The sequence below is a fragment of the Peromyscus eremicus genome, chromosome 8a (assembly GCF_949786415.1).
Source record: "Peromyscus eremicus chromosome 8a, PerEre_H2_v1, whole genome shotgun sequence".
NCBI lineage: Eukaryota > Metazoa > Chordata > Mammalia > Rodentia > Cricetidae > Peromyscus > Peromyscus eremicus.
In genome coordinates, this window is record NC_081423.1 from 49,005,890 (window position 1) to 49,024,166 (window position 18,277).

General features: G+C 41.5%; 1 protein-coding gene across 2 annotated transcripts in view; it reads right to left on the reverse strand.

Moving 5' to 3' along the window:
- Positions 1–5,897: 5,897 nt before the first annotated feature.
- The window catches only part of Map2k4 (mitogen-activated protein kinase kinase 4), a 95,354-nt gene continuing 82,974 nt past the window's right edge, over positions 5,898–18,277 (reverse strand). For both annotated transcript variants that reach the window (XM_059270924.1, XM_059270923.1), the window contains 4 exons: positions 12,609–12,686; positions 9,864–10,012; positions 7,640–7,685; positions 5,898–6,587 (listed from right to left, as the gene is read on the reverse strand). In XM_059270924.1, coding sequence (XP_059126907.1) covers positions 6,474–6,587; positions 7,640–7,685; positions 9,864–10,012; positions 12,609–12,686 — 387 coding nt within the window. In that variant the 3' untranslated portion in view covers positions 5,898–6,473. The remainder of the gene's footprint in view (positions 6,588–7,639; positions 7,686–9,863; positions 10,013–12,608; positions 12,687–18,277) is intronic.

Consider the following 18,277-nt stretch of genomic DNA (forward strand, 5'->3'; position numbering starts at 1 on the left):
ATTTTCCTTGAAGTGGCCTGTCAGGAAAATTCCAACTCATGTGTGCATAGTGGGGCATCTAAAATAAAATTTACAGTCAGGGTCAGGATCCAAACCCATTCCTGCTCCAAGATTGGCTCCTCCCTCCAACTGGGCTCATTAAAAAGAAGCCCAGAAAAGGACTCAGGGCTCTTGAGCTATGTGCTTTCTGTATCCCACTCCCACCCTATCCTGTGGGGCACATTCAAGAACATTCTATACTTTATTCTTATGTTTAATAAAGCTATACTGCCCGGTGGTGGTGGGGTGGTGGTGGTGGCTGCGGCAGCGGCGGCAGCGGCGGCGGCGGCAGTGCATGCCTTTAATCCCAGCACTCGAGAGGCAGAGCCAGGTGGATCTCTGTGAGTTCAAGGCCAGCCTGGTCTACAGAGCGAGATCCAGGAAAGGTGCAAAGCTACACAGAGAAACCCTGTCTTGAAAAACCAAATAAATAAATAAATAAATAAATAAATAAATAAATAAATAAATAAATAAAAATAAAAAATAAAAAAAATAAAGCTATACTTTAGCAGGGTGGTGGTGGTGCACGCCTTTAATCCCAGCACTCAGGAGGCAGAGGCAGGTGGATCTCTGAGTTCAAGGTCAGACTGGTCTACAGAGTGAGTTCCAGGATAGGCTCCAAAGCAACAGAGAAACCCTGTCTTGAAAAACCAAAAATAAATAAATAAATAAACAAACAAACAAACAAACAAATAAATAAATAAAATGAAGCTATACATTCACTGTGTCTTCTTTAATATTTTCTCTAAGACACAAAGAACCTGGACATCACACTACAGTGAGCCCCAAGACCCCTCCAGTATCACAACAGTAAAGAAACGGTTTCTTGCTTCCAGCTCCAGAGTCAACCAAGAGTGACAGTGGCGCTCTGCTCCTCGATGTTGAAATCAGGGCTCTTTTTGCTCCCCTGGCTCCATTATCACCCTTCTAATCACTGTAGTACTGGTGATCACAGCCAGAGTAACAACACTGGGCAAGTTAAACTGATGATTAAAGAAGAAAATAAAGTATTACTTGTAGGCGACTTGACCACTTAAATGCAAACCTGAAACCTATCAGTCGATTATTAGAGGCAAAAGGAGAAGTGAGGGAGGGAACAGAGGGAAGATTAACATCAAAATTCAGCTTCTCTACATAAAAATCACATTTATATTAATGCCCGGTAATATAAGTATCTGATAATAATCTTATTTTGTGCTACATCTCCACAGAAGAACTGTAATTGTATTAAAATAGTAAAGATTTCAGAAAACAGAAGAGATTGCAGATGGAAAGGAATAAATTTCATGAAAATAATCCAGCTCATTACTAAAAGGAAACAGGCAAATAACCAGTATTTCCAACATTAGGAAGTGTGTGTGGGAGTGGGGTGGGGGGTGCATGCATGACTATGTGTGACTCTGTATGTACCACCCAGCAGAAAAGGAAACAGGCATAAAGTAAACTCTCTAGGAATCACTGGAATTTAGTGTAAACCTGAAGTTGATTACGTTTAATGTGCATATACTAAACCCCAGAATAGCCACGTGAAAAAATCTAGTCTACATGGTAAGAAATCAGCACAGAAATTGAAATGCTATGAAATTGCTCAATGATGAGGAAAGAATGACCTCAGCGGAGGTGCCCGGACAGTGGGATGTCACAGATCAAAGTATGAAATATAAAGTGATCTCTTCATTCACGCCATGCAAAAAAGGTGGAAAGTGGGCCGAGATGTAAAGATATGAACTATAACAACCAAACTCTTGAAGTGGAAATATTCAATGATGTAAAGGTCTGGCAGCTATTCAAACCATCAGTAAGGTCAGGGCCCAGAGCCTTGAGGTTTCGAGAGATTAAAACACACGCAGGTCAACAGTTACAAAAGGTGGAATACAAACATTAAAAAAAACCAGATAAACAAGAAGCGACATGCTTATATAATGGCTGTTAATGAGTACCAGAAAGTCTTATTTCACATTTCCTGGAGACAGGCTTAGCCAATAATCTAGGCTGGCCTTGAACTTAAGATCCTCCTGCTTCAGTCTCCTCAGTGATAGTACTACCACATCCAGCGCACCTCAGATCTTGAGACCATGAGGATCACTGGTGTTCTATACATTTTTTCAGGTATGTTAAAATAGATTTATGCTATTCTGTGTGTGTGTGTCTCTCTGAGCGCACGTACACACACATATGTGGAGGCTGCCAAGGTTGACACAAGATGTCTTCCTCAATACTCTTCACACTCATTTATCTCCTCCCTTCCAGCACCCCAAGAACAGATGTGTGTGCTGCACTTGAGTCTTTTTTTCTAACATGGGATCTAGAAAGTCAAACTTAGGTCCTCATACTTGGCAAGCAAGGCCTTCAATGACTGAGCCATCCCCCCAGCACTGACACTGTTTTAAATTATCAATTAAACAGTCACAGTAATCATTATGCAAACTGCTGTCTGCTTGTAAAATTTCTACCTATGTAGGTAAGAACTGTGGGGCAGGACCTGTAGTTTTCAGTCCTTATAAGTGGTAGACAGGGAAGGATGGTATTGCTGCCTCAGACTTACACAGAGCTTGACTGTACTAAACAATGGCTGACTTGTCTGATGTAAAATATCAAAAAGGTAACTGGCTAAGAACCAGGGATAAACCACTGCTAGGCCTTCCAAATAGGCTGGGCAGCAGCCAGGATTGCAAACGTGCCCTCACGGCCGGTGTCTGTATTCTCCACCTTGCAGCTGCACAGCCGGGTAGTTATCAATCCAACCTCTCAAAGGACAGCTTGAAGTTCCTCTTCTGCAGGTCATGCTAGTGAAAGGCAATCTCTTACACTGAACCCCCTAAGTGCTGTACGTAATATAAGGACCCAGAATTCTCAGATAACCTTATACCTGCCCACGTATGCATGACCAAATCCACTAAGCCCACAGAACCTCCACCTTCAACTCATTTCCACAACAGAGCAGGTCCTGGGGAGGTTTACAAGCACAGGACCTCCAACTACTCTTCAGTGGCACACTTCTTTCAAGGTAGTGCGGTTTTTAGTAGTATGGGGGTGGGGGCCTGTGCCACTGTGGAGGTCAGAGGACAATTTGCAGGAGTTGGTTCTGGAGACTGAATTCAGGTCATCGGGCTTGGTGGTGAGTTCCTCTGTCTACTGAGCCATCTTGCCTGCCCCAGGTAGCGGCTTTAAATTAACATTTGTTTTATAATCTTGGGTTTGAGTCTCCCAGCTCTCTGTTCACTACTATTACCTGAGCTAGAACTTCTCCAACTCCTTTTATTTCTCCTGTCCAGAAAGTGCGACTGTCCTACCACCTGATTTTGGTGGGCTGCACTCAGAATCAAGAGATGAACAAACATAACGTAGAGTTCTATGAAACCTGGAGTGCACTCTGTCCCTCCTGCCACCCTGAGGTCAAGTGGAATGTGAAACTCTGAGGTATTGTTTCCCTCAGCAGCTGACATTTAGATGAGGAGCAGACATGGGAGGACACAGGACACAGTGCTGAACTACTATGATCAAGTAGGCACTGACTCCTGTGGTAACATGACAGAAAAATTCAGCACCTAGAAATGCTTCCCGCCATTTCCAGGCTCCTGTGGCTTTTTGTTCACCTTCATTACCACACCCCCCCCCCCCACCCCATAAGCTCCCCAGGCACGACCCCTGTAACTCTTTTTAAACTGCAAGTCCCCTTACCCTGCTCTCTTCTCCAGGTAGTAGTGAGATTACAACTAACCTCTCACCTGGGAGTCTCAGCACCAGGAGCCTGGCTGGTAACATGGCTTAGGGTCACACCTGTCAACTCTGATACAGATAGAACTGCACCTGCTTCTGGCAGCATTCTGCAGCAAGGTAGGTTCAGTAAGCAACCAAGCACAAGCTTGAAAAGAATGCAGCACAGCTGCTGAAAGAAAAAGCAAGCTGTGCCACATTGTTACCTCAAAGACAAGCATTGAAAGAGGAGGAAAAAGAAAAGAGCCAGAAACTTCTGGAAGGAGAAAATGTCCCTCCATATGAAATGCACAGATAATTTAATGTCATTTTTTTTTTAACTTTCTCAGGGTATGACTGCAGAAAATCAAATTACAAGGTCATTATCACATCCTAGATTTATTACAACTGACCTGCAGGCAAAAGGTAGACTATTCCATAAACATGTGGATTCCATGGCTATGTCTTAAATAGAGGAGGGATTCAAACAAGAATACAGGATAAAATATTCCAAAGCTCCAAGAAGCAGTTATGTTACTGAGCTACATTTTTACAGACAAATAAGGCAAAATCCCTGCACATCAGCTTTTTTGATATTTTTTTATATACTTTCATATGGTACAAGAGAAAAATAACCAGAGCTCACAATGTACAGTTCTTACACTATTTTCACAGTTTGTGAACACTATACACCCTTTTGTTTTAATAAAGATACATTGTAATAAACTCCTTGCCCTTAAGTTTATAGTTTATAATAATCTATGATTAATACACTAAAATTGCCTTTTTTTATGTGGTCACCCACACAGCAGAAAGTGAGATAGCTCCTGGACAGTCAGAATTGCTTTGATCTCCATTTGCATAACGGCAGAGTGAGGCTATACTAAGCCAGACAGGAAGCTGACAGCAGAGAAACAAATTCCTCTTGAGTCCTGGGAGCAATGGAGGACGATGGCTTGGTACAGCTTAAGGAAGACATCCAGTAATGTCTCCTAGTGAAACTCAAGAGAACCTAAGGGTTAGGGGGCCAGGGGTAGAAAATGGGGAAATTAGGCAAGTGGACCAAGAGATAAACCATTTTTAAATTCTGCAATGAATAGGGATGTAACTTTGAACAGCACCATTCTCCCTTTATTGTTTTATAGCATTGATGAGTGCCACTCTGGGAGACACGGCAGTACCTACCAGGGCTTGATTCTGTAAGGGCATCACCTGCGTCTCAGGGCACCTTCTAGTGCTGACTAACTGCTATGCAAAACCTGATGCTCAGTGCCTGGCTAAAGGGTAAGTGAGGACGAGCAGCACATGAGATGAAGCAGCTTCCTTTATGTTTTAATTGGGGGGTGGGGGGAAGATGGGTAAAATTCCACATCCAAGGGAGACAGTGAACTGGTAGAGGCCCCAACAGGCGACACGCCTATCTGAAAGGCTGCCATTTCAGATCTTCATTCCGCTCAAATGTGCCTCTCCAACAGACTGCCTCTTTCTTACCTACCATATCAACTGAGGCCGGCTGTCTCGGCTTTTCAAACGTTAGAGCACAGGGGAGATTCAGGGCTACAAGTCCTTGGTAAGTAGCATCCCTGGTTATGTTAGGGTTCCAAATGTAAAAAACAAGGGGAAATACTGGATTGAGCAAAAGTCAACCTGTGGTGACAACAGATTATGGGGAAGGGAAAGAATTAGAAACTGAAGACCTGGCCCATGCTGGCAAGAAGCAGAGAATTGTGATTTGGTGTTTTGCTGCCTTCAGGAATCTTCATCTAATCATCAAGGCACATTGCTACTAGCTACTTCTCCCTGTTAGTGAGTTATAATGGCTCAAGTACCAGGCTTGGGGCCAAGGGAAAATCTATAGCTGCTCCACACTGTTCTGGAGAAGATCCCAGAATCAAAAACATCTGTAAACTTTGCCCTCAGTACTGTTTCCTTCGTTCAGTCCTGGCAGTCGGTGGCAGGCAGAGCATCAAGTTGGCAGCACCCTTCTATGACAAGTGGCAGTCTCCTGTACCTTCCCAGTGAAGAGCAGGGCTGGAAAAGGACAAAGAACACATTCTGTCCCGTCTCAGTATTTTAATGTTCACCTCTCTGAAAGCAACAAGGTTTTTGGTAAAGATAGATTCATTCTAATTTAACATGATTATTTTGAACAGGAAATTTGGCTGAGCACATTGATCCCCAAACATCAACTGTGACTGTAAAGCAACAGAATATCAGATCAGGAAATCTATTGCACTTGGTGAAAAAAAGGAAATCCCTCCTTTGTCTCCCAGCTCCAGAAGGCAATGTGTCTCACTGGCTGTGCAAGCTCTTCTCACTCAAGCCCAAGTCTCTATGTTCAGACAGTACATCCATCACTGTGTCCTTCCAGGCGTTGGAAGTCTGACGAAACACCATTCCAGTAGCTGCGTCTCCAGGTTTCGAGTCTAGAAATGAATTTAAGGTGTGATCTAATCACAGTCAACAACTTGATCGTACTGACTTCCACACGTCATGAATATGTTCATCACAAAAGAGCAGGATGAGGTCTCTGACCAGCACTAACACTGTGATCAGTCAGGAATTACAGGGATGCACATTCTAGGTGACAGAAGTATACAGACATGATGGAAACGAACACCAATCTTATTGCACATGGTGTCTGGGCGAGCAATAAAAACACTGTGATACAGGATGAAAACTCTTTACGTCTTGCTTCCTCTCAGCCCTTTTTTCTGAAGTCTGATGTAGCAGCGGTATCAGTCGACATACATGGGAGAGCTGGGAGTAGCTGGCATCTGATCCAGGATTTTACAAACATAGCATGCGACCTCGACAGTACGTTCTTCATACATCAAAATAAAGGGATGTTTCTGCAAGAAAATTGAACAGAGAAAAGCATCAAACATTTATATTAGAGCCCTAACTTAACCTTTCTCAGTTTCTATATAGCACAGAACTAAAAGCTCCCACCCACATACAGCTTCAGCATATCATAGGAGAGGCATTTATCACATGCACATTTCAGTGGATGTGGACACCCTAGATGTGACATACTAGGTTCCCATCTGGAGGTTCCATCCTGGCAGTGAGGTCTCAAAACTTCGCTGCATACAGATAGTATTCACTGGGGAAGAGAACGGAGTTGTTTGTCCCTCAGCATGCAAGAACCACGTGAGAGCCAAGGACGATGGGCCTCTCAGTCTAGCTTCTCAGGACACCAGAGCAGATCACAAACCTCTACTTCCCCCATTGGCAGCTTATAAGGATCTTTCAAAGGGCTTTTCAGTTCCAAACCTTCTGATTTCTACTCAAAAAGAGGGCAAAAGAGACTTTCCCTGTGTTTTCCAGAGCCCATAGCCTGGAGTCTGCTTCATCAAGCCCTTTTTGTCCTCTGTCACCATAAACAACGTTTTTTCCTACAATTTCTCTGGTTATAGCACCTGAGTATCTTTATAGTCATTGCTGGGTTGACCACAAGTTTGGCTTGACAGCCTTGGAAAACCCTAAGTGTGATAAGCAATCTAACCTTGTCTTAAAACATTTCCACATCATTGGACCACAGACAATACTTGCTTCTCTGCTCAGAGGAAAGCCACACAAAGAGAATGCTTCTCATGAGATGAAGGAGAACTTCTCTGGCAGAGTGATGCACATTAGCAGAAGGAGAGTATGCACAATGAATGAAGTTCCCACTGACTTTCTTACATATACTAAAGACTATGCAATGAAATGCTTTAGGGGAATTTTCTGACATGTTAAGTGTAAATTCTTTTTATGAGAAATGAGCTAGTAAATTATAAGGAAAATTATAACCATCAAGTTTTCTCTGAGTAAAGTCTGTTGTCTGAAACACTCTACAAGGCCAAGCCTTTCTATGGAGACGTATGCTGCTTAGTGAACTAACTATGGGGTCCATACTCACCAGAAGCTCTTTATACTTTGGCCTTTTGGATTCGTCCTTTGTAAGGCTAAAATAACATGAAAGTAACAGTGTTAAGATGAAGTCACATTGATCCAATTATTTTGCTTTTTACAAATGAAAGGCAGAACCAGGTCAAGGTCATCTTTGGCTATATATAAAGTTCAAGGCTAGCCTGGGTTATATAAGGCTTTAAACAAAGCTCTTATGAGGGCAGATATCCTTCAACTGTAGATATAATTATTTAGACAGCAATTTTGACATACTAAGAAACAAAAAACACGGGACACATATTCACCACTGCTGCCTACTGTGGCACAGAGGAAAACAAGGAGAAAATGTAACATAAGCAACACACACACACACATACACACACACACACACACACACACACACACACACACACACACACACATATATATATATATATATAAATATAAATATAAATATAAATAAATAAAACCACAGAGGAGGTCTAGGAACCAAAACAAAGCAGAGCTAGGGAAATCACTCAATGGGGGAAAGCAGTGTCCTGAAAGCATGCTGCCTTCAATTCAGATCTCTAGAAGCCAGGTAAAAAGTCAGATGCAGTAGCGTACATGTGCAATCCCTATACTCCTAAGAGATGGGACACAGAGGCAGTCTGTGGACCAGGCAGCCTGGAATACAGCACACAGTGGCAGAAACATGAGACCCATTTCACAAAGCAAGGTAGAAGGTGAGAATGAACTCCCAAAAGTTGTTCTCTGACCTCCACATGTGTGCTCTGGCACACAACACATACATAAAAATTTAAAAATAAAGACTCTGTGATACATGTTAGATTCTTTAAGCAAGTATTCATTAAAATGGAATACATAGAAAGGTCAAGTTTATGGAGTTATACAACTGCATATAATATGTGCAGATTGGTAAAGAACAGACTGCTTTTCAGTGAGGAGAGGGAACCAGCCAATTGTCATCCACAAGCTTTCTTCTATCTAGTTCTTGAGGCACTCTTTTCCCTTTCTGAAAGATCACAAGAGGCAGAATTTGGTCAGAGAAGATGAAAGAGACTTGAAAACTCCAGTCACCAAATGTTTTCTCATTACTCAGAAAGAGGACAATGTTAGAGCCTGCACTAGAAGTCTTATAAAACCCAGAGAGAGTACATACAGAGAGATGGCATTCCTATAAAAACAAAAGCATGCTCAAGAGTAAATAAGGCATCTTTAAATCATGCTGAATAAAATGAGCAATTATCAAAACTGTCTAAATGCTAACCTAAAAATGCTATTTAAAACAGAATATAATACTACTAGCCGTATCCATATACATTTATTCTTTGCCTGTGGTCTGCACGCACATATGTATGCATGCTCACATGTGTGTGGGTGTATGTGCACACAATTGTGTGTGGAGGGCAGAGGTTGACATACTTTTTCCTCAATCATTATCTTCTTCATTTATTGAGGAAGACCTCTCTCTGAATCCAGGGCTCCCTGACTGTTGTCTAGTTAGCCAGTTTGTCCTGTCTGCACGGAGAAGTGCCGGCAGGACAAGCAGGCCACCTTACCCACCTGGCTTTCAGTGGCTTCTGGGATTAGAGAGAGCTCCAGTGGCAGTTCTATCTGCAAAGCAAGGGCTTCACCCACCGAGCCATCTCCCTCGCCCTACACACATATGTTCTTAGGTGTCTATTACATAGAAAAGAACTGCTAGAGTGGACAACATGTCAGACATGGAGCTCATGCCTTCTTTGGAACAGGATTACTAAGAGCCAATGGATACATTTTAATCAATTAAGCTTTGGGCTTGACCTTACTACTCCTACCCATACCCAGCTATACTCTAGGTTTTATCAGAGCAGAGATCCATGCCTTAAAGTCTGGTCTGGTGAGTTAATGAGTAGTAAAAGCATTCGGATGATCCTGGCACAACTTCATCATGATAAGATTACCAATCTCACCTAGACATTTAACCTGGTAACTTATACCAGGAACTGGTGATTTGGAGGCAGCTGCTTCTCCAGCACCCACAGCTGCTTTTCACCAATACCTGTAGTAGAATAAGAGGGTGATGCCTCTTCAGGATGGCTGGAATTTCCCCACAGCAGTGAGCCATAGGCCTAGCTAGGGGTAATGTAACAAAGGACCTCTTTCCCTATATAAAGTATCCATGTAACTGAGATTAAGTTGCCTAACGGGTCCACCACATGGGTCTGAACACTGGTGAATAGAGTACTTACCACAAGTTGACAAAGTTGATGAAACTGGGGGAGAACTCCCTTTCTTCAGAATTACTTAGTTGTGGAGGGTCTCCTTTTACCACTTGTGTTAGCTGATCAAATACACTATTCCACTTTGGATAAGGAAATCGGCCTGTGGCCAACTCGTACTAAAGAGAACAAAAACAAAGACACTAGGCATGATTTACTACTCCCTACCGAAAGCGTGATGTCAATCCAAACATCCAGCGAAACTCTTTTAAGCCCTCCCTCAAACTCTGTCAAGTTAGGGAGGAATCCTTGAATCCTAAGGCTAAGTGGAGGACATAATGTAGAGAAGTGTGCCTCGACCAAACTCAAGGACTTGAACTACAGCCTAATGCCAAACTCTGAATCTAGGGTCAATTATACCTCCATAATGCAGGCCCAATCTCTGTATGAAAGGCTCTGAGAGGCTTAGTCTAGACTTCTACAGCAAACAATTTCACACTCTGTAGTCACCTGCACAGGAGTTCTCAGTCCAAAAAGTGGCCAGATTCCTTTATAAAGTAAAAAGAACATTTAATAAATGAAGACCCAGTCTGAATTCAGAGGCAACAGTAAGCGAATCCTGGAGTTACTTCAACTGCAGCCAGACTTTATAATTACTGAAGAAACCAAGTCAGGTTTGAAGACCCAATAAAGGGCACACACCAATGTCATCAAAGACACAATACATATCTAAAGAGTACTATGGCCCTAAAACATTTGCTAACAAATTTATGTGCTTTGATAAAAGACTGAGAGATGAGGCTGAGGCTCCAAACTTGTACAGAGAATGGTTCCTAAGAAGGAGCATTCTTAGACAATCAGTTCCACTTTCTCTCAGAACAGCTGTCAGCTCACTGGTGTCTCCACTTAGACACTGGTACACAGAGAAGTGAGAAGCCGACACGCAGGCATACATGGGGGAGGGCAGGGTCACAGCTTTGGCTGAAGTTTCTTTTCAGTAAAGCTGAAAACCGCTTTGAAAGGCTAACCCTTACCCATGAGGAATAACCTCCCTATGCTCACTCTGGAGGACAGGCTGGATAAGAAGTCTGTGTGTTCTATGGAGAAAAACTACTTACTTTAAGATTATCCTAGGAAAGTCAGCAATGAGAAGATTCTACGTACTGAAACACTCTGTTTCTAAACAAAGCTCTGCTGAGGCAGCTTAATGGAACCTGTGGAAATGTTCCTCTACTACAACCTTCACAGGTGTGGGGTGTCTGTCATCCAGTGACAGAACTCTCACCTACTATGCCTAAGGCCTTGGTACAACTGCCACTCTTCCTTCCCAACCAAACAAAACAAAAGCAACTTTTAGAGACATTTCTCTTTAGTAAGGAAGTGCATAACTGCTCTGGGTGTATGTACACAAGTGCACAAGGGTTTGTTTACACGCGCATGCACGTGTGTGTGTGTGTGTGTGTGTGTGTGTGTGTGTGTGTGTGTAGGTACACATGAGTATATCTGTGTGTACACAGGTGCACATGGACATGGTTGTGTACGTACATTCACACACAGGTGTGTGGAGGGTACAGGACAACTTTGAATATTGTTCCTCAGGCTTCACCCATCTTGGTTTTTAGAGACAGGGTCTCTCTGTGACCAAGAATTGACCAAGAAGGCTAGACTAGCTGGCCAGCAAACTTCAAGGATTCACCTGGTCCTGCCTTCTCAACTCCAGCATCACAAATGCAGCCATTATGCCAGGCTTTTTTACTCAGGGAGGTACTAGGCAGGCATTTCTGAATTTAAAGTATGAATTACATGCAAAACATCCCCTAAGTGGGAGCAACAGGTCTGACTATAATCTGTGACTGGTTTCATGATGAGAAAAAGAGGAGACAGATGTAGACCTGCAGAGGCAAACTACAGAGTCTCCCCTCTATAGGAGAGAATCCATTAGTCTGTCAACAGTTCTCACCAAAGTTAAAAAGGATATGTCACTCTGATTACAGGAAGAAATTCCAATTTTAAAAGATGAGACTGGTGAGCTACAAAAAGCCTGTTACTTTAAATCTGAACTAAGGGGGTCTTGGCTCAAATTGAAAATGGGAGGAAAATGTAAGCAAAGGCATTTTACATTGTCTACCTCATAGAACCCATGTGAAACTTCACAGATAATGTAGAAGCTACAGAAGCCATTCAAAACCAGAAACAACAACAACAATCCTAGCATGGTCTAGAACAAACACAAGAAAATCAACTTTGGAGAAGAAGAAATGAGTACATAAAAGAGTACGGCTTAGACTATGTCCCCTCAAAGTCCTTATGTAGAAGCCAAGACCCAAGGTGACAGCCTCACGAGAGAGGGCTTGAGGAAGTGACTAGGTCACCAGAGAGCTTGGCCTCGCAAACAGGATTAGTGAACTTACAAGACAGACCTTAGACAGCCATGTCCCTCACCCCTTTGCTATGTGAGAACAAGAAAGACATCAGCTCACTGTCTAAAGTATGTCAAACCCTTGATCTCGGACTTCCAAGTCTCCAGAACTGCAAGAAATACATTCCCAGTCTTACTAAGATAACCATCTTACAGTATTTTGCTAAAGCACTCCAAACTAAGGCAGATACATTTAAAATTAAACCAAAATTTCAATAGTGTCTCTAGGTAAAAATGAAGAGTTTCTGCTTGTTACAAATCATGAAGTTTCTCATCACCCCTTTTCAACATTTTTTTTACCTCTTTATCTCTTATTGTTACATTACTATGACAAAGCTGTGCCAGCAGAAACATACCAATGTGATCCCCAAACTCCAGACATCAGAGCGGACATCATATCCTTGTCGTGACGCACTTGGGTCTATTCTTTCAGGCTGGAATACAAAGAGAAGTCAAAGTCATTTATAATGTGAATCCTAAAGAAGCAGGTGAATGAAAGCAGTAGCTGGGAAGGGAGACAAAAACCTCAGCATCTTCCTAGAAGAATTCATGTCCAAGGCCATTTTGGGAGTAACAGGGAAACATCACTGTGTTAGAAACAACCAGCAAAAGACTGCACTGAGCTCAGTGGTTATGTCAGAAAGTTTGTGCTGGCTAGTCTAATGTCATCTTGACACAAGCTAGAGTTATTAGAGAGAAGGGAGCCTCAGTCGAAAAATGCCTCCATAAGATCGGGCATTTTCTTAATTAGTGATCAAGGGGGGAGGGCCCAGCCCATGGTGGGTGGTGCCATCCTTGGGCTGGTGGTCCTGGGTTCTATAAGGCAGGCTGAGCAAGCTATGGGGAACAAGCCAGTAAGCACTCCTCATGGCCTCTGCATCAGCTCCTGCCTCTAGGTTCCTGCCCTGTTTGAGTTCCTGTCCTGACTTCCTTCAGCAATGAACATCGATGTGGAAGTGAATAAACCCTTTCCTCACCTACTTGCTTTTGGTCATAGTGTTTCAACACAGCACTAGTAACCCTAACTAACACAGGGACTATAAAACAGTCCTTCTGAATTTCTCCCCTAAATACTCAAGCACCGGCAAAGCTGAAGCAAATGAGGGTAAATGGGAAGGAGCAGGAGGAAGGCAATGGCAGCATTCTGATTCTCTCAGCCTTTGCTCAATGGGTAAGACAGATCACAACGTACTTGAGATAAAAAAAAGCAAAGCAGGAACTGTCATCACTGTACTATCTCACCCTTTAATTCTTCTCAATAAGGTTAAATTTATTACTTGAATTACCTTTAAAGATACATGCCTATGAATCATTTTAGCCAAATTAAAGCACATCATATAATATATCATCTATGAACAGTAGAACAAACAAACAAAAATTTTAGTAACTTCTATGAAGGGAACATTTTTCTAAGTCCTTGAAATTAGGTGCCATTTTTACAGAGTGTGTCAATGGATGCAGAGGAACAGCAAGAGAGTATATCAGTGGCTCGGAGTTAACAATGGGTTGTTCCTAAAGACTGACAGTAACTGCTACTAAAAGAAACATCTCAAAAGTGTGATAGTTGTACTATACCACTAATTTGGAGACAAATGCATTTTAATTTGAAAACAAGTACTGTGCTGCAACAATATTCATTGAAAGCTATTTACATTTTTGTTATAATACCATTATTTTACTGAAAATGATACATACTACATAAAAACACTAACTATTCAATCACAGGAGAAAACATTGTCCCAGCATCACTAATCCTCACTAGTACAGACCTAGTGTTCTGAGGCATGACACATACCTTCTTATGTAGAACGGCAATGCATAGCACATGCTGAGATGATGAGATAAACTAGAAATCATGAGTACCTTCAAACCCTAACCCTATCTCTGAATATCACCAAATATTTAGAGAGGAACAAAAAACATCCTAAGTAACATGTGGATTAAAGGAGTCTCAAGAAGCAGTAACAATCTATTTTGAACTACATAAAAACGAGATTCCAGCTTAGCACGCATTGCAGGATGTGGCTGAGTCTTACTCGGAGGGAAATCATCTCCTTAAAGCAAATAATGGAGAAGATGTCTCAGATCACAACCCAGCTGTACAGATTAAGGAACTAGAAAACCAAACACCAAACAAACACAACAGCAACAATAACCTCAAAAAGAAGAAATCAGACCCAAGGAACTGAGCATCAGGAAGTAGCAAAGACAGTGAGTTAAATGAAATAGAAATAAAAAAAAAAAGTCAACAAAGCCACAGCACTTCTTGGGCAACAGCAAAATCACACAGTGAAGGCCAGAGCTAAGCAGACCAAGAGAACGAGAAAGCCTTGACATTTCTAAGTAAGATTGAAGTCTAGGAAGTCCTATTCACCTGAAAGAAACAAACAGATATGATAGGAGATGGGAGAGGTGCCATATAAGCCTTCATGTGGAACTGAGGGGCTAGTGACAGCTGCTGGCTACTAGGAGGAGAGAAGGACAGGTCTTTGAGGGGTGTGGCCCTGACAGGCCAGCCGCACTCCAGTGGATGGATGGCTGCACATCGAGGAGGATACGGTCAGCACAAATTGGACTTGGTGAGCCATTTAAGGAAAAAGGATCTGAAGTTCAGGGGGGTAAGAGAGTGGGTCCAAGAGGAACTGGGGGAAGATAGAGGGGTGAATATGATCCAAAGCACTATGAAGTTCTAAGAGAAATAACAAAAATATATTTTTAAAAGGAAAATGAAAACCTATCAAGACAATAAAGAAATACAAATAACCTTAGAAGTATATTTTTTAATGACAAAGTCATGCTCACACCTATAATCCTAATACTGGGGAGGCCAAGGCAAGAGAATTATCGTAAGTTCAAGGTAAGCTTGGACTGTACAGCAGGTACCAGGATAGTCTGGACTACAGTGAAAGACACTGTCTTAAAAGAAAAATGGAAAAACAATGAACAAAAAACCCACCTTCCCAGAAACAGGCTCACATTAAGATGGGTTCACTGAGCCCTTTCAAATCTGCAAGGAAGAAATACCAGCCATCCTATACAAATTTTATTTCAAAAGACAAAAAGAAGGAAGGAAGGAAGGAAGGAAGGAAGGAAGGAAGGAAGGAAGGAAAGGAGGGAGGGAGGGAGGAAGGAAGGAAGGAAAGGAGGGAGGGAGGGAGGGAGGGAGGGAGGGAGGGAGGGAGGGAGGAAGGAAGGAAGGAAGGAAGGAAGGAAGGAAGGAAGGAATGAAGCAAGGGAGCAAGGAAGGAAGAAAAAGAAAGAAAGAAAGAAAGAAAGAAAGAAAGAAAGAAAGAAAGAAAGAAAGAAAGAAAGAAAGAAAGAAAGAAAGAAAGAAAGAAAGGGTTTCAAACTCATTCCAAGAGGCCACTAAAACAAGAGGCCACTAAAAGCTCTTAGGAAAACCTGACACAGACAGTGCAAGACAATGTCTCCCTACACAAAGGTACAGAACTCACTAGCAACATGAGTAAATCCAACCCAACCACAAAAGAGCTAATGCATTAGAACTAGTGTGTTCTGTCTCAGGAATGCATATGAGTCTTATATACGTAACATGAATGAAATACATATTCATATAATGGGGAAAATCTGTATGACCAATAACTTTAGCTTCTGACAAAACTCAAATGAAACCCAGTAATAATAGCAACAATAGCAACAAGTCTTAGCATATTAAGAATAGATAAAAGTGCTCATTTCATCAAAGAAATTCAAAGCAACCTGGAGTTAATTCTGTAGACAACACTTTCTAATGGAAATGTCCACCCCTGCTATTTCAGCACTGGGTTCCAGCTAGGGCAACAAAATCAAGGTAGAGGTGGTACTCTTATTCTGAGACATTTAAATTTCTACAACTCTCTCTAAACAGGAAATCCCTATTAAAACTACCAGAGGATACTAAATTAGCAAGGTCACCAAGATACAGTGCCAACATAAGCCAACTATTGGTATTTCCACATAACAACAGTGAAATGTTAAAAAAAATGTTCATTCCATTCTCAGTAATAGTATCCAAACCCATGAATTCTTTTTGTCTGGTTGGTTGGTTTTTTGAGACAAGGTCTTACCATGCAGCTGTAGCTATCCTGGAACTTACTATGTAGACCAGGCTGGCCTCAAATTCACAGAGATTTGCCTGACTCTGCCTCTGCCTCCTGAGCACTGGGATTAAAGGTATGTGCCACTACTGGCCAAACCCATGAACTCTTTGGGAGTTTAAATGATTTCATACTAAACTCTATGAATACCACTGAGAACAAAAATAGTTAAATGAATAGGGAGAGTGAACTCTTAAAGAAGATATAACAGATACACTATACACCAAATAGTAGGGCCATGCAATTTATGAAGTAAACACTGGCAGAACAGAGAGAAAAGCTTTAATAATAATATATTTCAAAAAGTACTTCTTTAAAGTGTATCCTTTCTTTCACCAATGATCTAGCACCATTTTATATACTGTATGGAAAGGTGTCTATTATACAAGAAGACACACAAGAGGAAAAGACATAAAAAGGAAGCTGAGGTGATTTTATTCATGTATTTTGTATCTCTGTGTATGTGCATATCTGTGTGCATATGCCTTGTGTATGTGGGTGTTCACAGAGACCAAGGTATCCGATCCCATGGGGCTGAAGTTGTAAGCCACCCAACATGAGAGCTGAGAATTAAATTTAAATTTAAATGAAACTTGGGTCTTCTGGAAGAGCAACAAATGCTTTTAACCTATCTCTCCAGCCCCTGAAGTAACTTTCTAGAAGTCACTGTGTTGGAGGGTAATAGAAAGATGAGGTATCTTCTGGAATTTAGATCATCAGGTGTGTTCAAGAGAAGAAAAAAGAAATCAAAGAAAGAGGACACTATTTTGCAACTGTTCCCATGGTCTTTCAAGTGTTTTAAGTAGTCAACATGATGTGCTTTGTCATATGGTGCAATATAAAGCAAACAACATCTATGAAGTTGGCATCCTAAAACAATCTATGGTCTGAATCTAATCACCTGGGAGAACCTGACTCACAAAGAATGCAAACTTCTAAAGCTACTTCCAAAAAGGTCAATCCCACGGAGGGAAAAAAAAAAAAAAAAAAAGGGAATGGTCCAGGCCAGCTCAGACTAAAATAAAGAATGCAAAAGCTGAAAATGAGGCATCATTTTAAGGTGACTATTTTTTAGATATTTAGGAAATGTAAGTATTGCCAATGTAATAAAACAAAATTCTTGACTATTTTATTCATGTTAATGTTACTGTGTTCATGTAAAAGAATGTACATCTTGGGAAAGGGACACCTGAGTGTTTAGAATAAAATGGTTCAGCAAGCATGCAAGTGTACAACACACACATGCACACATGCATACATTCACATATTTATATGTGGGGAAAGAGAGCTTGGCAAACTGTAAACCATTTCCATATAAAACATTATGCAAAAATTCTATATTTCAGATCTTCCTTACATTCAACAAGTTAAAGAGTAATTCTAGCTTCTCTAGACTGAGAAAAAAACTATAAAAACCTACCACATGGCATTTCGGGTGATTCCAGTCCTTATAAAATGGAGGTTGAAGTAGGAAGATCCCAAATTTGGAGCCAACCTGGGCTTCATTAGACCTTGTTTCAAAAATACAAGCAAAAGGCATTTCTGATATGTTACAATATATCCAGGAGAGTTAAGCTACTTCCAGGCTTTCAAAATTAATGCTCTTGTCTATGTATTAATGTCAGCCTCTGTAAACCAATTGATAGGACTATTTCATTTGATCCAGTAATATCAGAGCTGTAGAGGTTACAGTTGGCCTGTAGGATAAAGTTGTAGGATAGGATAGGCCTGTAGGATATAGTTGTCCCAGAGTTGGGTAAAGTCAGGAAGAACATTGAGTCCTTAGGCTCCTTTTCTTGGTGGCCTCGGAACAACATCTCTACGCAAGAACACGGCCTGTTTCTTTCTTTAAAAGTTATCTGAATTCAGAACAGTTGGCTATATCTGGACCATAGCTACATCTTTAAGACTTGCATGAATCAAAAGCA